Source organism: Carassius carassius, chromosome 1 (assembly GCF_963082965.1).
Source record: "Carassius carassius chromosome 1, fCarCar2.1, whole genome shotgun sequence".
NCBI lineage: Eukaryota > Metazoa > Chordata > Actinopteri > Cypriniformes > Cyprinidae > Carassius > Carassius carassius.
Genome location: NC_081755.1, coordinates 32,872,120 through 32,900,001, shown reverse-complemented (window position 1 = coordinate 32,900,001; position 27,882 = coordinate 32,872,120). Strand labels below are relative to the sequence as shown.

At 37.5% G+C, this 27,882-nt stretch overlaps 3 protein-coding genes and 1 pseudogene across 6 annotated transcripts; 3 read left to right on the top strand and 1 right to left on the bottom strand.

Annotated features, from left to right (window-relative positions):
- Positions 1-954: 954 nt before the first annotated feature.
- Positions 955-3,493, top strand: g6pc1b (glucose-6-phosphatase catalytic subunit 1b). The gene is made up of 5 exons (XM_059557002.1): positions 955-1,736; positions 1,917-2,026; positions 2,113-2,212; positions 2,624-2,739; positions 2,860-3,493. Exons 1-5 carry the CDS (start codon positions 1,519-1,521, stop codon positions 3,375-3,377), a joined length of 1,062 nt encoding a protein of 353 aa, XP_059412985.1. The 5' UTR covers positions 955-1,518; the 3' UTR covers positions 3,378-3,493.
- A 1,173-nt stretch (positions 3,494-4,666) lies between these two features.
- On the top strand, positions 4,667-19,748 carry LOC132146244 (histone acetyltransferase KAT7-like). Of its 2 annotated transcripts, none has more exons than XM_059557001.1 (15): positions 4,667-5,051; positions 11,462-11,603; positions 11,835-12,014; positions 13,730-13,963; positions 14,600-14,682; positions 14,777-14,863; positions 15,028-15,132; positions 15,235-15,318; positions 16,364-16,555; positions 16,701-16,790; positions 16,906-17,046; positions 17,137-17,230; positions 17,501-17,647; positions 18,606-18,712; positions 18,823-19,748. In XM_059557001.1, the coding sequence occupies exons 1-15, from the start codon at positions 5,037-5,039 to the stop codon at positions 18,919-18,921; spliced, it is 1,800 nt and encodes a 599-aa protein (XP_059412984.1). In that variant the 5' UTR covers positions 4,667-5,036; the 3' UTR covers positions 18,922-19,748. The 2 variants fall into 2 exon arrangements, with proteins under 2 accessions (XP_059412984.1, XP_059412983.1); XM_059557000.1 differs by having other exon boundaries at positions 4,669-5,051; positions 15,235-15,339.
- On the top strand, positions 19,748-22,229 carry LOC132136351 (zinc finger protein 792-like; annotated as a pseudogene).
- Positions 22,230-22,933: 704 nt separating this feature from the next.
- rusf1 (RUS family member 1) lies at positions 22,934-26,752 on the bottom strand. 3 transcript variants are annotated; one of them, XM_059528471.1, is made up of 15 exons: positions 26,670-26,752; positions 26,292-26,450; positions 26,136-26,213; positions 25,315-25,429; positions 25,193-25,238; positions 25,084-25,116; positions 24,879-24,984; positions 24,691-24,792; positions 24,476-24,546; positions 24,214-24,398; positions 24,075-24,132; positions 23,910-23,974; positions 23,624-23,764; positions 23,269-23,334; positions 22,934-23,176 (listed from the first exon to the last, which is right to left on the bottom strand). In XM_059528471.1, exons 2-15 carry the CDS (start codon positions 26,448-26,450, stop codon positions 23,091-23,093), a joined length of 1,311 nt encoding a protein of 436 aa, XP_059384454.1. In that variant the 5' UTR covers positions 26,670-26,752; the 3' UTR covers positions 22,934-23,090. The 3 variants fall into 3 exon arrangements, with proteins under 3 accessions (XP_059384454.1, XP_059384374.1, XP_059384531.1); XM_059528391.1 differs by having other exon boundaries at positions 26,553-26,690; XM_059528548.1 differs by having other exon boundaries at positions 26,533-26,670.
- Between the last annotated feature and the right edge of the window lie 1,130 nt (positions 26,753-27,882).

Genomic DNA, 27,882 nt, shown 5'->3' with positions numbered 1-27,882 from the left:
ATAATGTGCACAATTGGGTAAAATTTGTGGTCGAAAGCATATAGTGTTTATTTTCAAAGCTGTATGCCCACAGGAACTGACCATTGTTGTTTTGGTTTCAGGGGGAAAGACTTCTGAGACTGGACGTGACCAGAGGGCGTGAGATTCCACTGCCCTTAAAGAACTGAGCACTTCCTGTATGTCTACGTGTGTATGTGAGCTACATTTGGGTTCAACAGAAAATTGAACAACAGTAGACCTAAATGCAAAGCATGCATGCATGAAGACCACACAAATGAGCCTTCAGATCATGGTAATAGCATGTACATACTGTATATGCTGCACATGATAGGCTGATGGGTCTACGTGGAGATGGCATCTGTTAACACTTTGGAGCTCTTAACATCCTGCAGGTAGTGTTCTTGTTTACAGTCTGCTCTGGACATGTTCAATCTTTGTTTTTCCACATGGTTGAGTCGTTTTCCAGAATTTCTGGAAGCCAATGGAAAATGTGCCATCTCACAGAGTCGTGAAGCTTCGCACGAACACGCCTCTAAAGGTTGCTGGAAATGAACCATTATGTCAAGTCAAGGTAAACAGTGTCATGTGAAGGTCTCGGTCAAAGTCTAATAATGTCCTGCTAATTCTTCATTGGATGGCCACACAACTGAACCAGGACTGAGCTACGGTACACTAATGATGAGAATGACATTTTATGTAATTACCTTTACTTCAATATTTGTGTCTGTTTCTTGTCAAAGCATATAACCCCCCCCCCCCCACCCCACCACCCAATTTCAATACACATTACATATTACATATATACATTACTGCTCAAGAGTTTGGGGTCAGTATGGTTTTTAGAAGAAAAAATGAATACTTTTATTCAGCGAGGTTGCATTAAATTGCTCAAGAGTGACAGTAGAGATTTTGCAGTATGATGTTTCAAAAGATTTCTATTTCAAATAATTGTTGTAATTTTAAACCTTTAAACAACAAGTTTTGATCAAACACAATAAATGCAGTAGAAGAGACTTGTGACGTATATAAAAATAAAACACATGAATATGTAAATACATAAATAAACACGTTTTCTTTTGAACAAAACAACTTTAGAGAACAGCCAAGAGTCTAATGTGTCCATGCACATGACCTCATTCAACTAGTGAGTGTCTTTCTCGTAATCGAGAGCTAAATTTAGCACCCAAAACCTGCCACTTCACACACATGCACTGCACATGCCCGCTTTAATGACCACACTTCAGTGTTTGGAGACAATTTCCCCTCTATTTACTCCAGAGAGTACAAAGCTCAGGTGGTGCCCAGTGACCAGGCAGAGTGGATGGATAAAAGGAGCAGGCTGAACACATGCAGGTCGTCTCAGGGATGACAATCTGGATTCAAGACACTGGGAATAAAGATTAAGAGATTTTACAAATAGCGACTTGTGCCTGATAAGACTCATAATGTTACCCAAAAACTGAAAACATGAACGAAGGTTCCGTAATATTGCTGTTTTAGAACAGACTGACAGTAGTAATGGAAGCCTTGTATGGTTATGGGATCAGCAGTACGTTATACCTGCAGATGCATTATGGACATGCCCAAAGCTGGTTTGCATTAGTATCTACAATGGCTGACCTGCGTACAACATTTTTATACTTTTTTCCCATTTGGTTTCATCTACAATCAGCAGTGGGAGTGAAGCTGGTCTGGGTTGCTGTTGTGGGAGACTGGCTCAACTTAGTCCTCAAGTGGTAAGTACTGCTTCTGAAAATGTCTAAGATAAAAAAAATATCTTAAAAGAAGCATTTGGAGTCAGATTGAATGGATTAATAACAGAATGGTTAAAAATCTCAATATTGAATCTCTATTGGCAATGTAATGTATTATCTTCACTGGACTAAATCAGATTTATTTATTAAATCACTAAACAGGCTTATGTTTGGCGAGCGTCCTTATTGGTGGGTTAAAGAAACTGTTTATTATGGCAACTTGACTGTACCACAAATCAAACAGTTCCCCATGACATGTGAGACCGGCCCTGGTGAGTGTCTCCTGATGTTTCTCGTTGTATTTCCAACACACTAAATCAAAAGCAGATTTCACAGAGGTTTCTGACTGCTCTTCTAGGAAGTCCCTCCGGTCATGCGATGGGAGCTGCAGGGGTTTACTATGCCATGCTCACATCACTGCTGACGGTTTTGCAGGAATGTGACCCCCTAAAAAGATGGTGAGTGATTATTTCCTGTTTATATCTTTATATAGTCTTCAGTAAGAATGTATAAGATAATACAAACTGAATACATGGAAATGCTACTCAGACACAAGAAATCATCCAGAACACCTAAGAGATAAAAAGGAAGGAAGGAAAACATTTGCTCAATCTTTCCAGCCTCCAGTCGGGCGGAAATACCTCATTAACTACTAATAAACTAATTTTCCTTAGCAGCTCGGTTTTATCACCATATCAAGTTGTATATTGTAAAGATGCAGAATATTTCAGGTAGATGATGGGCCAGTTACTCATATATGTAGATATTGAATGTCGTTTTGAAGGTTTATGTCATCTTCATGTCTATGTTTTGCTGTTTAGTATTAATGATAAACATTTTCCTTCTTTTGCACTTGTGCCCTATTCTAGGTGCTTGCAGGGTCTTCTTTGGGCCCTTTTCTGGGGTGTGCAGGTTTGTGTCAGTGTTTCTCGAGTCTTCATTGCAGCTCATTTCCCACATCAAGTCATTGCAGGATTTGTTTCGGGTCAGTTGCATTGGATGTTTTTCATATTAGTCTGCCTTTCGAACTTACGTGCGAGATGAATAAGATCTCTTCTCCTTCAACATACACTTTCTTAAGTAATTGTTCACTTTCACTATACAGGAATCGCTGTGGCCAAGGCTTTTAATAGAGTGTCCTGGATCTATTCAGCAAGCTTGAAGAGTTATGTGCACACCATCCTCAGTCTTGTGTTTATTGTGCTGGGGCTTTATGCATTGTTGGATGCTGCCTCAATAGACCCCTACTGGAGCCTAATGAAGGCACAGAAGTGGTGCATTCAGCCTGAATGGGTCCATCTGGACACCACACCCTTCGCTGGCCTCCTCCGCAACACCGGGGTCCTGTTCGGCCTAGGGCTGAGCCTCCATTTGCCTATTCATGGTGATCTGCAAAAAAACAGGAACTTTGGAAACAGCGCCGTTTACAGGCTGACCTGCACAGCAGCAACACTGCCACTCCTGAGCCTCTTAGACTCCTTCAGACCTCCCACAAACACTAAAGCGCTCTTCTATACACTGTCTTTCTGGAAGAGCGCCACTGTGCCTCTAACCACAATAAGTTTTGTACCTTACTGCATAAGCACATTAGCAAATGTATACCACAGAATGAAAGCATATTAAACTCGGAAAACACATGCTGAGATTAAGTCTGCCTTTAAGTCTGTATTAGCCATTTCCCCCACTTTGCCTGTTATAAAATCTTTCAGTGTAAGTATTATTCTAAAAAAAAAAACAAAGATTACTTGATATGTTTTGATATTAATATTTGCAATCTGAATTAAGCAGAGATATCATCAGGAATATCCAATGCTGTATGTGACCCTGGAGCACAAAACCCATCTTAAGTCACTTTGGTATATTTGAAGCAATAGCCAAAAATATATTGTATGGGTCACAGTTATTGAATTTTATTTTATTCCAAAAATCATTAGGTAAAGATCATGTTCCATGAAAATATTTTGTAAATTTCCTTCTGTAAATATATTAAAACTACATTTTTGATAAGTAATATGTATTGCTAAGAACTTAATTTGGACAACTTTAAAGGTGATTTTCTCAGTATTTTTATTTATTTATTTATTCAAATTATTTTTATTAATTTTATTTTTTTGCACCCTCAGATTCCAGATTTTCAAATAGTTGTATCTTGGCCAAATATCCCTATCCTAATAAATCATACATCAATGGAAAGCTTATGTATTCAGCTTTCAGATTGGGTATAAATCTCAATTTCGAAAAATTTACATTTAAAACTGATTTTGTGGTCCAGGGTCACATATATATAATTAATGTAAAATATTATATAATGCAATAAAAAAAATATAAATGTGTCATGATGAAAAGAGATCAAAGAGCTATAATTATATAATTTAGGTATATTTATGCTGTGATATTTTTTGTTTCATAATTTTTATAATTATTTGTGTTTTTATTAGTTTTTTGTTTGTTTGTTTGTGTTTTATCAAACTTATAATAAACTGTTCAATGACAGGCTTAGTTGTGACAACTTGCCCCATATAATGTGACAAAATGCCCCTCTATAATAGACAAAATGCTGTCCAATGTGCCTAAAGAGACACTGATTTAAAAAAATAATAAACCAATGCTGAAAGAAATTATTAATCAAACTGTTTATTATTATTGATCTCGAACAACTGTTTATAATAGCGGGAAAATATATACTACACAACTGGTTGTATTAAATATGCTATAGTCTAAAAACAATATCAAGTGTTAATCTATTATAATTATTTTAAGAAATGCACAGTATATTAAACAAATCTGTTTACAGAGACCTTAAAAAACTCAAAGTCACGATGAAAAGCATTAAAATAGGCTGACATGTGTTCATCAGACACAGTGACATTATTCCGCCATCGAGGGACAGAACAACTACCACAGGAACTGCACCACGTTAATTATAGCTCTTTTCTTTGTGTTTTACTTGATACACTTTTATAATCAGCTGAAAATAGGGCGATCGTACATAAATCGTCCACGTCTGTTTAAAACAATGGTTACTTCCTCGTCTTTATCATCTTCCGTGAGACCCTTACATTAGAATTCTATACCGGAAGTGGAGAGTGTAAACAGACCACGCGCGCAGTCATGACCCATGACTGTCAGTGATGAAGCAGTGTTTCCTTGCACCACATGAATGTTTGCCTCACTTCCACAGGGATGCATCACTAAAGCGGCCTTCGACGGGTTTCGGCGATCTAACTGCATTCAGAAATCCAGCCGGAGTCAGAGCTCGTGAATCTTCCGCGGAGAAGCGCGATGCCGCGGCGCAAGGTACGACTGCATCCGACAGGCCATCATCGCGCGCAGCCTCGCGCACCTGCGTGCTCATGTAGCCAGCCTTCACCTGCTCGCTGCGCACAGACACACACACGTTTGTTTTTGTGAAAAGTGGGGACATCCCATAGGCGTAATGGTTTTTATACTGTACAAACTGTATTTTCTATGGCCCTACACCAACCCTACAACTAACCCTAACCCTCACAGGAAACTTTGTGCATTTTAAATTTCTCAAAAAAACTCGTTCTGTATGATTTATAAGCGTTTTGAAAAATGGGGACATGAGTTATGTCCTCATGAGTCACCCTCTCCTTGTAATACCTGTGTCATACCCATGTCATTATACAGAGTTGTGTCCTGATATGTCACAGAAACAAGAGCACACACACACACACTGTATTCGGCAAAAGTATTGGGACACCCCTCTCTAATGAACAGGTTTGACTGCTTTAGTAATTTCAAGTGTACACATCTCAAAGTGTAAGCATTATAATGGGGAAATGTGTTTACACAGGACCCTTTTTTATTCTAACATGATAATTCCTCTGTGTATAAGTCAAGATTCAAAAGAGAAATGATTGATTCAGTCAGTGTGAGGGTCTTGTCTGGTCTGCGGAAAGATGAACACCTCTGGTCAGTCTTTAAATGCAGATTTTGAGCCAAAAAATCATCACCAAACCCCAATGACTTGTACATAAACTATAGGGACAAAAGTATTGGGACCCCCCGCAGTAAAGGGCACTTCCAAAACTGTGTCAACAAATATGGAAACATAATTCATGTGTTCAGAAATTGTATTTCCATCTCTGTTCCAACAGTTTTGGAAGTGTCTAAATTGAGTTTACTCATATGTACAAGTCTTTGCTGTTTGGTGATGAGTTTTTGGCTCACCAGAAATGTTCAGCTGGGTTTCTGCAGACCAGTCAAGTTCTTCACGCTCACTGAATCAGTCATTTCTCTTTGAACCTTGGCTTATACATAGAGTCAAACTGTCATGTTAGAGTAGAAAAGGGTCCTGTTCAAACTGTTGATGTAAAATTAGAAGCACACAATTCCCTTGAATATCATTATATGCTGAAACATTAAAATTTGTACTCATGGAAATTACTAAAGCAGTCAAACCTGTTTATTAGAAGAAGGTGTCCCAATATACTTGTGGGAATATAGTGTACACGCACGAGATCCAGCAGTTTGCATGGGGTTGCAGTCATCATAAGCCAATAACTAGTTCAATTGAGTGGAACTATCAACTGAATGCTCTGTGTAATTACATGATAAGAGTTTTCACATATGTAATGAGCGCATGCACAAATCATTTGTGTTTATTGTTCCGTCAATTCAGACATTTGTTTTTGTGAAAAGGCAGAATGTTAAAATAAGCTCTTTTTCTCCAAGTCAAATTGTAATAATTACCTTATATCAAGTCATATATTCTTACTTGCTGATAAATCTGTGTTTACTGACAGGAGAATATATTTTTTCGATCAGTGCTATTAAGATTCATTAGACTCACTCCAAATAATGGAGAGGTCCAGAAATGAGCTTCAAGGGTGTTAAAAGCATCATGACATTATTCAATTTTGGTTCATTGTACGCCCATATTTATATTAACCTAATTAAAATATTTTGATTCAATCAAACTAAAATGTAAAAAACAATGTAGATTTTCTCACTAACACTTTATTAGTATAGTTTCATGCTATTGAAGAAAATACAATAGTTATAAGCTAATTCTCAACTTTTATTAAAATACGAGCAAACATTATTACAAATATAATGCAGATAATTATTTAAACTGTTGGAATTCAAATGAGAAACATGAGGAAAGGCTCGCCGGGGTCATTTTCACGGGTCATGTGACGCTAGTTGAATTAACAGTGGGATCAAGCTTAAAGTGTGGCGTGCATCTTCATGAAAAGCTTATCGTCCCTTTAAAAGTATTTGTTTCTCATTTGTTTCAGTATCTGTATAACAATAAAATAAAGATAACTAACAATTTGCCATAAGATTCCATTGGTTAACTAAAAATACTTCTAAAGCATTGATTAATCTTAGTTTTAATTCTTCAGGATTTACTAATGCATTATTAAAATCAAAAGTTGAATCTGTTAAAATTCAATCTGAGCTAAGATGAACTAACATTGTATTAACCAACATCAACAACAATTATGTTATGTTTATTGTTAGTTAATGCTAACCAGTGTTTGGAATAACGGTGTTTAAAAGAACGGCGTTAGGTAACGGCGTTATTTTTTCAGTAACGGGGTAATCTAACTAATTACTTTTCCCGTCGTTACAACGCCGTTAACGTTACTGAACGTTAAATGCGGCGCGTTACTATGCATTGATTTAATATGCAATCCGAATGCACCCCTGGCTCACACAGCGAGATAAGCGATTATGATTGGCTAAGGCAGAGTCATGTGTTTCATGGTAGCCAATCAGAGCCAGTGTTTTTACACACATGCGCCAGCAGCGCCAAACACACACAGTCAAACACACGCAACAGCTACACAGAGATTCGCAGCAGCAGGAGAAATGGCGAGTCAGGAGCAATCCGATGAAAAGTTGGCATTTTCAAGGTGGAGATATAAGCACTACTTCAAATTCATTGTAGTCAAAGGCAAGAACGTGCATGTAATGTGTACATGTAATGTGATACACACGCATCTACAAAGCTAGTGGCCAAAAACACTTTTCTTACAAAGAGTGCAGGATAAAACTAAAACTCGAAAGTTATGTACGAACACCTGTCTGTTCTACTTATTTCATCTGACTTGTGAAAACTGCTAAAAAAAAAACCAAATCTTTGACATTTAGCAACTTTTTTTTTTTTTTTTTACAGTAACGCAAATAGTTACTTTCCCTGGTAACGAGTTTCTTTTATTATAGAGTAATTCAGTTACTAACTCAGTTACTTTTTGGAACAAGTAGTGAGTAACTATAACTAATTACTTTTTTAAAGGAGTCATACCCTCGTATTACCTTGGATACCTACTGCTGTATTATAGTCTTTCAGGCCCTTCTAAAAAAGAAAAGTGGAAAAAAATAAACAGAGCTCCTCAGACCCTTATTTCTGTAGGCATTATTGTCTCGCGAGATCTGATGCGATATTTTGGCTGTCGTGGACGGTCATTATAATAATGCAAATGAGGGGCACGTTGATTGGTTGCAGGAAGGAGGGGGGTTTACACCGCAGGTAACGCTTTAGCATATCATTACAAACTGACATCATGGCGCAAGTTGTGAATGAACGCGACCGGCTTCCCAGCCAGTGTATAAGTATGAGGCGCCGTTTAGTACTTATACTAAGTACTAGTCACACATACATATATATGAACTATCTACGCACATAAAGTTACTCATATGAGACGTGAGCACAGCACACACACACAAATATAAGACGTGAGCACACACACACACACAAACTAGACGGGGCCTCATGTAAGCGTTAGGCAATAAATAAACAATAACCGAATTCATGATGGTGTCAGTCATTTGTTTTTGGCAAAGTACGTTAGCAGCCATTCCCCATACCTCGAAGCTAAAACTCCCGCCAGAGTTGTGCCTGAACACGTTCATTGAACGATAGTTCATGAACTCGTTCATGTTTTGGACTGAACTGAACGTACCGCATTACTGCCTGATGAACGTTACTGTGAAGTCGTTCATTCTGGTGTCTGTGAATGCCACGCTCTCTCTCAGTTTAACTTCGTTCAGTAGGATGCCAGATTTCTATAAAGCCTTCCAGGCGAAAACCCACCTAAAACCCACCGTAAACCGGCCTTAATACAACCCGAATTCCGGAAAAGTTGGGACGTTTTTTAAATTTTAATAAAATGAAAACTAAAGGAATTTCAAATCACATGAGCCAATATTTTATTCACAATAGAACATAGATAACGTAGCAAATGTTTAAACTGAGAAATTTTACACTTTTATCCACTTAATTAGCTCATTTAAAATTTAATGCCTGCTACAGGTCTCAAAAAAGTTGGCACGGGGGCAACAAATGGCTAAAAAAGCAAGCAGTTTTGAAAAGATTTAGCTGGGAGAACATCTAGTGATTAATTAAGTTAATTGATATCAGGTCTGTAACATGATTAGCTATAAAAGCTTTGTCTTAGAGAAGCAGAGTCTCTCAGAAGTAAAGATGGGCAGAGGCTCTCCAATCTGTGAAAGACTGCGTAAAAAAATTGTGGAAAACTTTAAAAACAATGTTCCTCAACGTCAAATTGCAAAGGCTTTGCAAATCTCATCATCTACAGTGCATAACATCATCAAAAGATTCAGAGAAACTGGAGAAATCTCTGTGCGTAAGGGACAAGGCCGGAGACCTTTATTGGATGCCCGTGGTCTTCGGGCTCTCAGACGACACTGCATCACTCATCGGCATGATTGTGTCAATGACATTACTAAATGGGCCCAGGAATACTTTCAGAAACCACTGTCGGTAAACACAATCCGCCGTGCCATCAGCAGATGCCAACTAAAGCTCTATCATGCAAAAAGGAAGCCATATGTGAACATGGTCCAGAAGCGCTGTCGTGTCCTGTGGGCCAAGGCTCATTTAAAATGGACTATTTCAAAGTGGAATAGTGTTTTATGGTCAGACGAGTCCAAATTTGACATTCTTGTTGGAAATCACGGACGCCGTGTCCTCCGGGCTAAAGAGGAGGGAGACCTTCCAGCATGTTATCAGCGTTCAGTTCAAAAGCCAGCATCTCTGATGGTATGGGGGTGCATAAGTGCATACGGTATGGGCAGCTTGCATGTTTTGGAAGGCTCTGTGAATGCTGAAAGGTATATAAAGGTTTTAGAGCAACATATGCTTCCCTCCAAACAACGTCTATTTCAGGGAAGGCCTTGTTTATTTCAGCAGGACAATGCAAAACCACATACTGCATTACAACAGCATGGCTTCGTCGTAGAAGAGTCCGGGTGCTAACCTGGCCTGCCTGCAGTCCAGATCTTTCACCTATAGAGAACATTTGGCGCATCATTAAACGAAAAATACGTCAAAGACGACCACGAACTCTTCAGCAGCTGGAAATCTATATAAGGCAAGAATGGGACCAAATTCCAACAGCAAAACTCCAGAAACTCATAGCCTCAATGCCCAGACGTCTTCAAACTGTTTTGAAAAGAAAAGGAGATGCTACACCATGGTAAACATGCCCCGTCCCAACTATTTTGAGACCTGTAGCAGAAATCAAAATTGAAATGAGCTCATTTTGTGCATAAAATTTTAAACTTTCTCAGTTTAAACATTTGCTATGTTATCTATGTTCTATTGTGAATAAAATATTGGCTCATGTGATTTGAAAGTCTTTTAGTTTTCATTTTATTAAAATTTAAAAAATGTCCCAACTTTTCCGGAATTCGGGTTGTATGTAGCGGAAAAAACACCCAATCTGCCAACGCCAGACTCTCTTGTTCAAACTCGATCATCAAAATGAACATCTTTTTTCGAGTCATTTCGTTCATTTAAGGGGCTTTAAATGTTACTATTAACTGGCAAATTCCCCGAACACATCAACCTACGCAATCTTGATCATATTCTGAATTAAGAAATCATTATAATGCAGTCAAAAGTCCGTTTTTGCAGTCCGTTTACAGGGAACATAAATAATTACTTCACCTCCAGTCTTTCGTTTATTTGACTAGTGACAGACGCAATAGCATACAATAGCCGCATTAGCAGTTATGCTGTTTGTTACACACAGTAGAGCAATAAAAACACCGTCTTACCGTTTCAATTGCAGGCAATTTTGTTGGAATGGCGCTTTTCCCGAGCTTCGATGCCAACTTCGCCTGATATTGCCCCAAATTTGTGAAGGATTTCGGCGTACAATGTTTAGCACAAACACGTAACGATAAACCAGTGGAAGTGTTGAAGGAACCGCGTCATTAAAAATGAATTTAATCCACTGGTCTCTGATAGCTAGGTCCGTTCTTGGTAGAGAAAACACATTTACATGTTGATTCTGGCAGTCAACCACAGAGCCACTCACGTGTGCACTAGTTCCAGCGTCTTTCTCGACTGAATATGAGGGGGACAGGGGAAGGGCGAGCTTCCTGCTGCGGTGTCCATATATGGTATATCCTGCCCCGTCTTGACGTCAAGATGGGGAAGAAATCAAAATCTCGTATTTGAGTGCGCGTGCACGTGGGCTATTTTACAAACCCTGAGGTAAACAAACGCTTCACTTTAAAAATATCGGCTTCCCGGCCAGTGTATAATCGTTAGGCAATCATAACATACATTGATTCTCATGGAAAAGTGAAAATTGTGGGTCATGACTCCTTTAAAGTAACGTTCCCAACAGTGATGCTAACTAATGGGACCTTATTGTAAAGTGTTAGTGAGATTTAATTTGTATTTGTTTGTTTCTGACACTTAGAGAAATGCGGGCAGTAGCTCTGAAGGTACAGAGGACTCCGACTTCTCCGCTGAGCACACGGACAGCTCAGAGAGTGACGTCCACACGGTGAGAAACACGCGGCTCACGCGCTCCTCACTGCGCCTCAGCCGCAACTCACAAGGTACGACTGGAGACCTCGTACTGATCACTTACCCAGAGCTCTCCAGGTAGAGTGTAGATTTACTAATAATGATGCTGACAGTGACTTCGGGCTGTGGGAATAATCAAATTATGATGTGATTTTCTTTATTGACCCTTAATAAAAATGTAAAAAAGGTTTAAATCTTAGGTAATGGGTTGACTGTTAGGAAGCATGATGGATGGAGAACAAACCTGAGAGCTTTGTTTCTAGATCGCAGTCCTGTGGGGAACCGGTCGGCCCTGGTTTCAGAGGAGGTGGTGAACTCTTCCAGTCGGCGCGTGACTCGTAGTCAGCAGCAGGGGGTGTCAGTCCTGCACAAGAAATACCCCTTGAGGCAGAGTCGCTCTTCTGGCTCAGACACGGAGCAGCACGGGGAAACCTCAGAGAGGGGTAGGAGGAGAAACCACATAGCTTGAGTATCTCCATGCCTTGCTCTGCTCACAAGTGCTTCTCTTCATTCGCCTAGGTTTTTTTTTAACAGCTCATTACAGATTTTCCTCAGTTCATACAACTTTTTAACCATTTAAAAGTTTGTGGTCAGTAAGAATTTTGTTTTGAAATTTCCTATTAATCAAAGAATCCTGAAAACAGTTTCCAAAAAATATTAATCAGCACAACTGTTTCCGATGTTGACAATAAGAAATGTTTGCTGAGCACCATATCATTATATCAGAGTTATTTCTGAAGGATCATGTGACACTGAAGACTGGAGAATAATTACTGCTGAAAATTCAGCTTTGCATCATAGGAATAAACTTCATTTTAAAATGTATTACAATAGAAAACAGTTCTTTTAATCTGTAATAATATTTCACAATATTTCTGTTTTAACTGTATTTTTGATCCAGTAAATGCAGCCTGGGTGAGCCAGAGAGATTTTCTTTTTAAAACATGTTAAATGCCACCTTACTGACCTTAAACCTTGAAATGGTAGTGTACATCATTTTCATAATTCTGTAAGATGTAAAATTTGAATTATTTGAAGTAATGCATTAGACTTTCATAATATCTCATTTCATGTTATTTTGTGGCTTCTGACTATTTTTTTCTATTGTAGTTTGCCATAATTTGATTAGATGTGCACCACTCTCTATTTGTTTGTCTATTGATTTTGTTTTATACACACACACACACACACATATATATATATATATATATATATAAGGTTCAAAGACAAAAGAAGGGTCAAAGACAAACAAGGGTTTGAGCATAAAAACAGTAGGCTACTGCTTTAAATTGTTGTTAATTTTCCGGAAAAAAAAAAAAAAAATCCCCCTGATTTACAGAAGACCTCCACTAAAATGTCATTCAGTGTAACAATATTGTCAGGCATATTTACAACAAAAATCCATTTATGATATTAAAAGAGTAATTACTTTCACCCCAAATACTAAATAGTTGTTATTTAGGTTTTGCCACTATCCTAGGTTTTGCCCATTTGTTAGTAAGAATTTTTTACTCATTTAAAACCAAATAAAATGTCATATGCTCACTTATTATTTTATATATTTTAATATGTACAGGTCAGAATAAGCATGTTTTTTTTTTTTTTTTTTTTTTTACATAACTACAAGTGTTACACTGAATGACAATGGAATATAATTACAACCAAATTTTGACATTTTATTCTTTAAAAACTTATTTGAAACCTTAAATGTAATCTTGTATTGTGCTTTCTTTGGATATAAAATCACTTTTGTAAATGTATTTGGATGCGGACATCTTAACGTCTTTGAACCATAAATACCGTACTGTAAAATAAACACCCTAAAATAGTTAACTCCGTTTAATCTGTTTTTGACAATATGTTGGTTTAAACATCAATAAAACAACCTCTTTTTCAAAGGCATCCAGTTTTTTACAATTTTAATTAAATCAAGTTTTAAAATTAGACTGAAAAAGTTTATCTGAAGTAAACAAAAATATTTTGTTAATATTGCCATGAATTACAGCAACAGTCACCATTTAATAATTAAGAAATGCCATTTTTAACATGAATGATTCATATCATTGATACAAAAATGTTTTATACTGCAGATTACCAATTGATCATTCCATTCTAAGTTTTCATTGCAGTGCTGTTTTCTGTTGTGTTGGTCATCCAGACATGAAACAAAGTGCAGACCATGACGAGTCCCCACCCAGGACGCCCACCGGCAACGCTCCTTCCTCTGAGTCTGACATCGACATGTCCAGCCCAAACGTGTCTCATGATGAGAGTCTGGCAAAGGAGCTGTCTCTGAAAGAATCCGGCCTTGCTCACCGGCCCAAACGACGACGCTTTCATGAGAGCTACAACTTTAACATGAAGTGCCCCACACCTGGTTGTAATTCACTCGGTAATTGGATTCCAGTCCTTTATCTTAATTGTTAAGAATATTTACACAAGCATTAAAAAATTTGGAGTAAGATTTGTTTTTTCAGTTAGGTTCACCAAGGCTGCATTTATTTGATCAAAAATACAGTAAAACAGTAAAATTGTGATTATGATTAAAAATAACTGTATTCTATTCAATTCTATTCTATTCATTTATTGCAATTAATTCCTGTGATGCAAAGCTGAATTTTCATCAGCCGTCACAGTGTCACATGATCCTTCAGAAATCACTCTGATATACTGATTTTGAGCTTGAAAAACATTTCTTCTTATTATTAAGTTTTTATTTATGAATGTTGAAAACATTCGCTCTTTGATATTTAGGAAGTTAAAAAGAGCAGCTTTAGTTTATACTGGAAAACTCCTGTAGTACTTCTGAATGGCTAAAATGTCCATTTTGACGCATTTAATGAATTCTTGCTAAATAAAAGTATTTGTTTCTTTAAAAAAAAAAGTATTTGCAGAACCCAGACTTGTGAATGGTAATGTATTTGTTTCATTTATGTATTAATAGTGGCTTTATGTTTCTTCTAGCAGCATTGTTTTGTGTACAGGCGTATGCTTAAACATTTCAATTCCACCTTCATTCCTCCTTCAGGACATTTGACAGGGAAACATGAAAGGCACTTTTCAATATCTGGATGTCCACTGTACCATAACCTTTCAGCAGATGAGTGTAAGGTAATGCGTTTGTGTCATTTTGACTAAACCTTTAGCCAGATTGTATTTCGCTACAACAGCCAGGTTTACCAACACAATCAAACCTTGTACTCAGGTGAAGGCAAGCTCTCGAGACAAACACGTGGAGGAGAGGATGCTGTCACAGCGGCAGGATGAGAATCGTCATTCCGCTCGGCAACAGGTAAAGCTGCGCACCGAGTATTTAACGTCCTGCCTCTTGTTGGTGTCCTAGTAGTGACCCCCAGTCTATGGCATTCTCTAAGAGCTGCTTTCAGATTTTATGTGCCGTGAACATCAAATGCTAACGAGCTAGCACTCACATTCTCTGAGTTACCTCCCCTTCAGGCCCAAACAGAGCGACAGCTGCGGTATAAAGAAAAGGTGACAGAGATAAGGAGGAAGAGAAACTCTGTTCCCCTCAAAGAGCAAAAAGACAAGTATCCAGTGAGTGTCACATGATCCATATTTGCAGAAAGAATGATCAAAAGCCCGTAGCAGATACATGTATCAGTTTCTGAGCTCTCGTTGTTTGACGTTCTCCAGGAGCACAAGACACAGACCCATTGCAGCAGTCGTGAGCCTCTGCTGGAGAACATCACCAGTGACTATGACCTGGAGCTGTTCAGAAAAGCCCAGGCATGTGCCTCGGACGATCTTGTAAGAGAGAAGACCCATCTCATTTTCTCCCTCTTGTTTTCTCCTTCTCGCTCTCTTTCTCGTGAATCTGATCGAGGAGCCTTCTCACCACTGCATTCTGGGTTGTGTGATGGGCCTGCGCTGGACTCTCTTCCACTGTAGCCTCCAAACCGCTGGCATTTCTCTCATCTGTTGCATCTTGGTGTTACTCAAGAGTTTTAAGCAACGTACTTTATCTGTCCTACCTTAAAGGAACAGCTCCAAACATGAAAACTCTGACATTAACTCGTGGCATTTCAGTCCTGTAAAGTGCTTGACTAAAAAGAAAATAACAACAATAATTAAATAAGTAATAAGTAAATAATAACAGTAAATAACAATAAGTAAATAATAACAGAATTATTTTTGGCTGAACCGTTCCAACAAGACAAAACCATAATCTTGAGAAGGAATTACATGCACCTTCTTATTTTCTCCAGCTGATTTCTGTCTTTAACTTTTCATTGAGCTTTTGAATTTCTACATCGCCGTCTGTTTATTAATTAGAACCATCCAAAAAACCTCCATTCAAAGGTTTGAGGATCAGTAATATTTTTTTAAGATGTTAACAAACCTTATTAGAACTGTTTAAATAACTATTCACGATTGCAATTTGTTCCTGAATTTCTAATATGCTGATGTGTTGCTTAAGAAGTATTTCTAATTATTATCAAAGTTGAAAACTGTTGTGCTGCTTGGAAACTGTGATACTGTCATTATCTTTGGCTCATTTGATAAATAGAAAGTAAAGAGAAAGTGTTTATTAGAAAGATAAATAATTTGTAACATTATCAATGTATTTACAGTAAAGCTTAATGCATCCTTCCTGAATAAAATTATTTCTTTCTTTCTAAAAAAAAATAAAATAAAAATCTTACTATCCCCAAACTTTTCAACTACAGAGTAGCTGTCAATCTTGTCATTCATGAATTTTCTGTGGGCTATCTCTGTCATCAGTCCCTCCAGTCTGACCTGTGTGTCTCTCACCCTTCATTGCTCCTTGCAGGAAAAGCTCCGGCTGCAGGGACAGGTCACGGAGGGCAGCAACATGATAAAGACCATAGTGTTCGGCCGCTACGAGCTGGACACCTGGTATCACTCGCCGTACCCCGAAGAGTACGCCCGCCTCGGCCGTCTCTACATGTGCGAGTTCTGCCTCAAATACATGAAGAGTCAGACCATTCTGAGACGTCACATGGTAACCCTTTCACACGTTCAGTTAACAACAGTTGAATTTTCAAATAAAAGAGTTCTGATTCTTAAGCCTTGAATCAAAATGTTGATGTGTTGTGTGTGTGTGTGTGTGTGTGTGTGTGTGTTTTGTATTCACACATACACATCAGGCCAAATGTGTGTGGAAACATCCACCAGGTGATGAGATTTACAGAAAAGGGGCTATATCTGTTTTTGAAGTGGACGGCAAGAAGAACAAGGCAAGAGCAAAGACATTCCACACAGCGACTCTTGATTTAGAGTTGGCTAACTGCCGGGCAGGAATTTACAATCAGTACCTGATTCTGCTTTGACACTGTCATTTGCCTTTTGCAGATTTATTGCCAAAACGTCTGCCTGCTTGCCAAACTCTTCCTGGACCACAAAACTTTGTATTACGATGTGGAGCCGTTCCTGTTCTATGTGATGACTGAAGCTGACAATACCGGCTGCCATCTTGTAGGATATTTCTCCAAGGTACTCCGTCCGTGACGTTGTGTGTTAGTGAGCTTCAGTAACCTTGCACTGATTATTTTTGTAGTAATCAAAATACGTATCTGGGTTTAGGAAAAGAATTCATTCCTGAACTACAATGTCTCCTGCATCCTGACCATGCCACAGTATATGAGGCAGGGTTATGGCAAGATGCTGATTGATTTCAGTGAGTGCAGTAGATCTAGACATTTGTATGCTTTTTATATGTTATGTCAGTACTCTGTTAAGCTTAAACAAGATTCACATGGTGATGTTAAAGTTACAACTGCAATCATAGAATACATAACTTATGCCATGTCATTTTGTCTTAAAAAAAAAAAAACCTTAAGAACATGTCACAATACTTCTTTTACCATGTGGTCATCTGCACTTTTTGATGCTGCATTTAATGGAAGACATGAATGTGTTAATGTGTGCATGGCTTGTTTCTGCGCAGGTTACTTGCTGTCCAAAGTAGAGGAGAAGGTTGGCTCCCCTGAACGGCCTCTCTCTGACCTGGGACTCATCAGTTACAGGAGTTACTGGAAGGAAGTGCTCCTGCGCTACCTGAACAACTTCCAGGGCAAAGAGATCTCCATTAAAGGTACTTAGTGTTATGTTCAGTACTTAAAATTTTTTTTTAAAGAAATTAATTTATTCAGCATATATGCATTAAATTAATCAAAGGTGACAATAAAGACATTTAGAATGTTGGATGTAATGGATGCTTTAAAGTTCTGTTTTCCAATCACAGGAATAAAATACATTTGAAATGTATCCCTATAGAATATTATCACAAAATTATAATATTTGACTATATTTATGGTATTTATACAAATATTCAGCCTTGGTGAGCATTAGGGCTGTCAAAAATTTTTTTTTTTAAATATTCGTTGAATTTAAAATAAAAATCCACATTTGAATGCAAAAACGTTGCATATATGAAGATTTAATGGTGGGGTTTTATCTGCATCCCACTCCATCTCAGGTTTTTGAAACATGAAAAATGTACTCTGTGTGATTGGCTTTCCACTCTTTGTATTAAACTATGCACACATACATGATTTTTTTATTTTATTTAACCCATATTTTACCAGGAATAATGATGCTGTTTTGTTTATAGTTGATTAAGCAACTTAATTAGTTATAATTGGTTTATAAACATTATTCTAAACATTATGCACATTTTTCACAGATGATCATGTTATCTTAAGCTTTGAATAAACATAAGTATTTTATACTTATGTTCGAGCCCAGTGATCGATGCGCCAAAAGCTTTTCTTCACCCTAACTGAAATTATGCATCTTAAATTGAATATATATATATATATATATATATATATATATATATATATATATATATATATATATATTATGATAATATTTAAGTACAACATTCAACATTTTGACAGCCCCAGTGTACATAAGAGACTTCTTTTAAAATCATAAAAAAAATCTTACAGATCATAAACGTTTGAACAGTAGTGTGTGTTCCTTTTCTATCTGTGGATGCAACACTTAATCGTTTTCATTATTTGGCATATATTAACACTTGGGAGCAGAAATCAGCCAAGAAACAGCTGTCAATCCTGTAGACATTGTCAGCACTTTACAGTCGCTCCAGATGCTGAAGTACTGGAAAGGGAAGCACCTGATCTTAAAAAGACAGGTAACTCTAGTTCTAATGTCTCTAGTCATTTTAGCAACAGACTGTTTGCATTAATTACATGCTTGTTATTTTGAGTTTTTAATGCATTTAAATGGTTAAATGATTTCTAGGATCTGATAGATGATTGGAAAACCAAAGAGTCAGAACGTGGAGGCAGCAAGACTATTGACCCTTCGGCCTTGAAGTGGAGCCCGCCCAAAGGAACCTAAGACAATCATCTGCATGCTCTTCACTGTTTCTGTAGCTCAGCAGGTCTTGGTCACTACTAGAATAGCTCAACACATAGGAAAGTGTCTTCTTTGTTACAGTAAGACACAAGTAAAGCTGCAGTCCTTACTGTGTCCTGTATGTGTCACATGGTTCAGTTCAAACATTTTGAGTTACCCTAACTGCTCTGTTCTAGTTTTTTAAACCTTGTTAACATTTCAGCAAGCATCGTAGAACAGCTGCGTTGGAGATACTATCACCTAACTCACTGTTTGACTCTTCATTGGCAATTGTTTTACTGTTGTTGTTTTTTTAGTCATCTATTGCATCTCTTTATTTTATAGAAACGACTGTTTGACTGTTAAATATTTGTGTGGGGGAAAAACCATTACAGTGTTTCTGTAACTAATGGTTTTGTGAGCTAAAGAGCTTCTTCTTTTTTAATTTCCTTTGAACTAGATATGTGTTCCCAGCCCTATTTGACATTTTAGCCAGAGTTAAAAGAGTATTTTATTAGCTCAAGTGAGACAAACCTGTATTTTGGAACAGACACATTGCAGTAAATGTGCAACATTAACCCTTCATCAAGTGTTATTTTTTTCTAAAGCCTACAACGTAATCTATTAAGTGGAAGCTTCACTTGGTTGATAGCATGTCTTGCAGTAACTGTGATTTGTGAGCAGCCAGAATATCTTAAATTAGCTGATCGACCTGTGAACTCCACCTGCTGGATTAACTCAGACTTCACTATAATGTGCCAGCAGCATGTGTTGTGTTGCCCTTCGAGTTTCTCTCTCCTCTCAAATAAACTCGTCACTGTATAACACGATGACGTCCAGTGAGTTCATGGGGTTTAACTGTTAATAAACAATGTGGAAACTCCTAAAAGGAAGTTGATCAAAAAAAAATAAAATTGTCGTCGTTAATCACCCATACAAACGAAAGTGAATGTTAATTAACTAATCGTTTTGTTATGTGCGCGAACTGTTTCCTGTGTTTACTTTACGCTGTTTCTTTGGTTACAGTCAATGTTTAAAGTCAATCATTTGAAGCGTATACTGTTTTTAGTTCAATTGAAACTTGAAGATTAACGGTCTCAGACTCGTGTAACGTTAGTAACAAACATCTATGACTTTGTTTATTCTGTGTTTATTATTTGTTTATTCTTTATATATATTTATTATTAACATTTTTTTTACAAAAAAAAAAACACTTGAGGCTGTGGTCGACCATTCCACTTCAAGTGGTTAATCAAGTGATAAAACACCATAAACCGATAGGTTAGGGTTCATTGTTTGTTTTATTTGAGACGGGATAAACTCATAGACTTTGAAAGAGCCATTGGTAGCGTTACACAGGAAGCAGTGAAGGAAGTACGTTACCAGCCAGCATCCGTTTCCACAACACTGCCACTAGAAAAGACGTCATAATCACAAGCCTCTCACTTGTGGTCTTTGCACTTGAACCACTGATCAGGTGTAGTGGTAAATAAAGAGGTCTATAATAGAACATATATAGATCAGTGACTTGAACATTTGACTACTTATATGACGTATTTCCTATGTTTGCCCCAAGTGAGGATGAAGACCACAAGTGTAAGTTGAACTTCATTACCTGATGGACACACTTATAGTACTGTAAAAATGCAAGTGTTTGCATAGCTTTATTTTAATTGTAATTTTCAGTAGTCCCTATAACATGACAATTTTAATTTGTGGTGCTTATAATTAAGTGATAAAAAGCTGTTCCAAATGTACGAAATAAGTATACTAATCTATGCAGCAATAAAACGTGTAGCACTTTGTTTTACTGCCAAATTATATGTAATATCTAATTGTTATTAATATTTATATTATATTGAATAGGTTCAGACGCAGATCTGAGCACAATCTCGCATTTCATGAAAGAGATCAGAGGTCAGTCGAAAATGATCTGTCATCATTTATTCGTTCACGTCTTTCCAAACCTTTCTTTCTTCTGTGGAACACAACATATATTTTTATGACCTTTGTCTTTCGTTTAATGGATAATGGGCAAAACAATGAGACATTTCTCAGAATATTTTCCTTGAATGTTCCAAAGAAGAAAATAGTGCAGGTTTGGAACAACATCAGATTAAGTCAACAATGACAGAAGCTCGTTTTCTCTTTGAGCAGGTCTCATCAGAGTGTCTCAGGTGGAGCTGAGCTCTTCACTGCTGCTGTACAGGAGGCATTGCAGCTCATGGGTCAGGCAGTGTTAGAGTATCAGAAGGAGTCTGCCGGAAGAACATGTCTGGAGAATCAAAAAAAAATTCAAGTGAGATTACGATGAGTTTATAGTTGTGGAATTAACTTGTCTACTTAATTGCATGTACAAATTTTCAATCATCTTCTTTTATACTTTTAGATGAAGTCCTGAAAGTCTCTTTGTACATCAAGAAGCCTCATTTAGAGGAGGATCATGTACAGGAAGATCTCATTTATGAGCAAGCAGACAGAGCAGCTACAATGTTTGAGTGACAATCATGTTCACATGAAGCTGGTTTTAGATGACATGACTTTAGACACAGACATCATACAACGCAAGGGACGTGTGACTATTCTTTGAAGAAGCAGAGACCCCTCCCAGGGTAAAGAGTAGCCCTCCAAGAAGAATCCCAAACGCTGGCAGCAGAGAGAGTCCAGCGATACTGAGACACTGGGCTCGAACAGAATCAAAGAGGAATCTAAACCAGAGCCTCTGGGACGTTGTGGTACAGAAGAGACAGACATTAAGACAGTCCTCCAGCAAACCAACACAACCAGCTGCCTGTCTCGTCCTTTTCCAACAGCATTGTCCACTGTAACCAACCTAGTAATTTACTCAGTTCTGCTTCCAAACACATTCTTAGGTCATGGGTGGAGAATATGGTCCAGACGGGGGGCGTTCACAGCGTCAGTGAGAGCAGGGAAAGTCTGCACAGCTGCCACGTGTGCAGCAAGACCTTCACAACACCCTCCAGCCTCGGACCACATGTCGTGTGCCATTCACACGAGAGACCTTTCGATTACAAGTGCTAGAAGTTCAGGTTCAGTCGTTTAGCCGATCTGAATAAGGACGAGTGCATTCATACAGGAGAAAGGCCATGTAACTGTTGGCTCTGTAGACGGAGATTCAACCGAACAGAGATTCTCAGAAGACACTTGAGAAGGTTCATTATGGAGCATTTATTTTGATTTCATTTATTTATGTTGATTTTGGATTGTTCAACAAAATCATTGCATATTCATATCTCAAAGGTTACTATAGTTGCTCAGTCCATAAGGCCTGTTTGTTCCCCCACTTTTAATATAGTATGTTGTCAACTGTTTCCATCAAATTGTAATAAAATAAAAAAATCAATAAATATCATGTTTCTAATGAGAATACACGATATGTGGTAAAATTCTCATTGATCAAAGTTAATTGGTCAAAGTGCAGCATTCCAATGGATTCTTGTTTTCAATGTTGTTTGTATTTACAGCAGTGTTCTTTTATTAATTTGCGTGGCTTTTTGTTGTTTTTTTGTATTAAAATGTGTACAAAAACAAACATACACTACTGTTTCAAAATTTGATAAAAAAAAAAAAATACAGTAAAAAAGTACCCTAATAGTGTGAAATTATTACAATTAGTTTTCTGTTTAAATATAATCTAAATGTAATTTATCCCTGTGATGGTAAAGCCGTATTTTCAGCAGTCATCACGTCATCACTTCAGTGTCCCACGATCCTTCAGAAATCACTTAAGAAACTTTTCTCATCACTGTTGAATGCAGTTGTCACTTAAGATTTTTTTCAGGATTCTTTGATGAAAGATCAAGAGGGAAGCATTTATTTACAATAGAAATCTTTTTAAACATTGTTAATATATTTACTGTCCTGTTTTATGAATTTCATTAAACCTCACTGAATAGTTTAAAAAAAACTTTACTGACACCAACATTTTAAACAGTAGGAGAACCCTCTAGAATCAGGCCCCACCGTTGACTATAGGAATGCACAGAATATGTGATTCGCTCCTCTTTGTTTTTATTTGTATGGTATATTTAAGACACTGGCAGAAATCTGCACACTTTCAGCGCTTCAAATCTTTTAAAACTGACAGATGTTTCAAAGTGAATATCAGTCAAAACCAAAACATCCAGCTGCTATTTCTTTCAAAATTTGCTTTAGCTTCTCTTTTTGCTCCATTCCACACGCCACTCATTCCAGTCCAGCAGTGTCCGGTCTGTTTGCCACTTTGCTTGATCCAATTCTGATAAACATGAAGAAAAGAAAGGATAACAAAAAAAGGTTGGTTTTTTTTTTGTCTGCAAAATTTTATTGCAACATGCATTACACATTTACCTTTTAGGAATGTCTGGAAAATGTGATTAATCATCTTATGACTCTGTGATACTAACTCCCATGGGTCTGGAAAATAAAACAGTGTCAGAGACCTTAGGGTGGTACCAGATTAATGAAAACGAGGCTGTGAAGAACAGAAGTACAGGGCATTCAATAGACTTAATATTGTATTCAATAGATTTAACAACATATCGACAATATGTCAGCCTTGCTTTCATGATCAGCATTAAGTTTAATTTGGTGTCTAACCTGACTTAAAGAAAATAAGCTACCATCCCTTGAACAGCAAGCATAACCAGTACTATGCATCTAAAGATAAACATGACCTGAAGATCACAACGGAACGAGTGCTCACCCTTAGTGTTTGAGAGCTGCTTGAGTGCACCGCTCAGAGAGGAATCATCCAGCAGCACAGCACGAAGACACAAGGCCTGACACGCTGCCATGATTTCATCACGCACAGAAGCATCGCTTCCCAGACACACACACACAGTACCTACCAAAAAAACAAATGCATCCCATAAATCTGTCATTGCTTTTCTGTCATAGTTAAGCATAAATTCCCTAATGCCATTTCAGATCATTATATTACGTCTGACCTCTGTTTATAATGTATAGCAGAATTTGGGAGGTTTTCGTACCATTTTTGATTCCAATGAGATACGGTTTGCTGTTGTTCTTCAACGCCAGCTGCAGTTCTCCTGGCCTTAAAATCAAGAAGACATCATTTTAACAGTCAATACAGTTTTTTTTTAACAACAATGTATGTGTAATTAGTAAGTAAACATAAAAGCAGATAAACAGACTCTTGAACAATGTCTCCAAGCCTCACACCAAACTTTATGGGAACTGTTCTTCCAAGCGCTGCGAAGAGGAACAGAAGTTTGTTAATTAGATGCATAATGAATCCTATTAATTGAGGAAGATCGGGTTTAAAGGCCATACACAAGAACACGGGCTCCTTCTGATTGGCCTCCACTGGACTGAGCAGTTGACCATCAAGCAGGTACTGATGCAGGACTAAGGACAAGCGAGCCTCGTTAAGCGTTTCCATAACCACAGAACGAACCGCTTTGTAATTGGCAAACAGGTGGAGAACAGTGAACAGGAAGAACAGGATGAACGTCAACCTGAATAAAGGAGCACAAATCAATATCTGCTACACACTTGATGTAGATCGTGGCTCACATATCAGGGTGTGACTCACAAGGGGTTATCTGTCACAAGCGGGATGAGTGCCAGGCTGACCAGCAGTCCTGCCAGGTTCACCAGGGTTTCCTTGTCAGGACAAAAAAGCAGAGAAACGACACACTGATACATGAAACCACTGACACATTTTGACCTACATTAAGAGGGAATTTTGCTGGGAAAATCAAGAAAGGAAAGCGATTATGAAGTATATGAGAGAAAGTGAATAAAAACCTGGCTCCCATCTTTGGCGGAGATATCAGCCATGTTGTTTCTGCGAGCCTGATGGACAGTTAAGGCAGCTCTTGTTGCTCCACCAGCGACTCCTACAATGGACTGGAATGACAGGAATAAGGAATATGTCTAGATATTTACTGTCAAGCTGGTTTAAGGTTTAGAGGAAGATGCAGTTAATGTTTTACCTTAAATATCCCAGCAATGCAGACGATTAGAGTGAAAAAAGGAGGGAAATGAGGGGCTGCAATCTCCATGAACATTGCCACGTCATTAAGAATGTCAGCGAAGAGCCTGAAAAGACAAGACATGATTATGTTAAATATTTATTAAAAAAAATTACATCAATGTTTTAGTTTGAGTACACTTTTTTAAGTCATTTGAGTACTGTACCTCCATTTTTTGGCTTCAGAATCTAACTTGTTCCTGAAATACAAGGTCACAATTAAGTATTAAATAAAACAAAACATCTTCACAATCTGAATGGCTGGTCAAATATTACCCTTTGAGCCAAGCAAAAACTATTCTTCCCAGCATCCCAGTTCCATCTGAAAAGAAAGAGAGGGGGAAAATGGTTAGAAAAGCATGCATTCAAAAATGAACATAAGTCATTTGTGCACTTACCCCTCAGCAGCCACGTTATTGTAGCTGCTGCAACTGTTGCTTCTTGATTTCCAACACCAACACCCTTCAGTGAAGCCTGAGTGGCGAGCGTGCCAGACAGAGAGCTGGAAAATGCCTTGGAAAACAAAAGACAGTGCTATATTAATACATACATATACACACACACACACATATATCAACAGGGTCAGTAAGATTTTTTTAAATGAAACTATTACTTTTAAAGATGAATTAAATTGATCAAAAGTGACCACAGAGCCATTTTTATTGCTTGAAAAAACATAAACAGAAATTTCAAAGGAGCAACATTAATTTGGAATACAATACTTGATTTTTTGTGTCAAAGAATAAAAGAAAAAACATATCATTGTTTGCACAAATATATCAAGCAGTACATCTGTTTCCACATCTTTCCTGAACACCAAAATCAGCATATAAGAATGACTTCGGAAAAAATCATGTGAAACTTTAAGATAATTAATTACATTTGAAAATATATTCAACTAGAAAACACTATTTAAGAATATTTGATAATTATTACTGTGTTTTTGATCAAATGTCAGAGACATTTTCCATCTTACCAACCCCAAGATTTTTGTTATTTCAAGGTAAAAAAAAGAAATAAATACATAAAATAAAGTACTTTTATTAAGTACTTTTAGTATTAAGTATTATCGAACAATAAATTAATTCTGTCATTATTTAAGGGTTAATATTATTATTTTATACCAAAAAGTTTAATGTTTGGCTAATGACTTTATCCCCAACAACCAAATCAAATAAACGTGAGCACTACACGAGTGTCAGATCACTGTCACTTGTACCTGCACAGTGTCCCAGAGCTGATACTGTAAGTAATCCTCACTGACACTCTCGGGATAGCCCTGAGGCAGGAACACACTCTGGGAGAGGAGAGGTGAGAGCAGTTAGTGGGGGCTCAGAGAGTGTGTGGGGGGGATCTGAAGGTGTCAGTCACGCACTTTAAACACGCCAGAGATCGAATTTCCCGCCAGTCTGCCGTCCGCTGCATCCTTCTGTCGCTTCATCCTCCCATCATCATTCAGCATGTATTTCCATGACTCCTGTGAGCCATAGCGCTCTGAGGCTATCACCCCTTCACAGTCCTCCTTCTCTGCCATCTAGCATCCGTTAACACGCGTGCATTAAACACAAACTTAAAGCCAAATGAAAAACCAAAAGCAATAACTTCAGGTCTTTTACTTTGAATTTCCACACTCAACTGTAACAGTAGTCTTACACATTGCACCTCATGCACATTATATAACAAAATATATTTTTGAATGCAGTAGAGTTTTCTGTATGTTGCCACACTGTGTGAGTTCGTACATTACGCATACGTAAAGGAGTTTCTGCTTCCGTTTTCAGTAGATCTGACTGGAATCGCCCACCTCATCCACGAATAAAACATCCACGTCACACGTCGCATACTTCCGTGTTTGGATCGCTGCGTCACGGGCATGACGCGGCGTCTGATTGGCTCGTGGAATTTTACGTAGGCGCAATAAAAACCATACAAAACGTGTGAGAAGGTCCCCTGCAACTAGTTTTATTGATTACTTTACTTAATTTCCTTATTTGTGTGGTTACATCATACACAATGATTTGTTTTACTTGGTACGTGTGTATCTTCCACTTAAAATGCTTCTAGAATATTTAACAACATATTCCTGCACATTCTACACATACGATTATATTTCCTCGTTTTTTTTATCAAATCCCACAAGTTTGTAAGAAAGTGTTTCATTTTCCAAAAAGATGTTTAATTATAGTACCGGTAATATAATGTTTGATCAGAGAGATGTAGGTGGGATGTAATGCCAGAGTAAAGTAAAGCCACAACTTACACAATAGTGTTCAGATCATCATCTTTTTTCCTGACAAAATTAATATAATGCAATATTTCTATCTGCTGAATGTAAGCTTTTCCATATTCCAAGCTTTTCTGCTGCGCTGGGGACATCACATGCATGTGCGAGTCATGAAAATCATGATAATAAATCTTTTTGATTCTTTTTGAATTATTTGATTGTTGGATTTTAGAGGCATCAAAAGTAATTAAGCTGTTTTATAAATGGTAACTGTAATATTCTGATACACTGCTCGTTACTGCTAGAAGTAGTACTATTACATTAACTAAGTTCCTAGTAACTAGTTACTACCCAACACGGATTACCTTTACTTTTATTAGTTCAAAACAATCACGTAAAGCAATACATTTCTAGCTTGGACCAGGGGGCCTCAGCAAACTTGTCAGATGACCAAAAATGATTTAAAATAAGCATTCCAAATACAATGAGCTAAAACAACAGCGAACATATGATTGTATTACTTTAGTATTTAAAATTCATCCCCACACCTTGGATTCCCATCTTATATAAATAAGTAAATAAGTAAGGGCACACGTTCACACTTATTTACTTCTATTTACCTCTACACACATCTAATACAATCTGCTGTCTATTTTGTATATTGTATATTTTTTCTTCAAGTATTTTTGTACATTGTTATTCGATACTTATTCTTTTTATTATCTGTCTTGTCTTGTTGCTG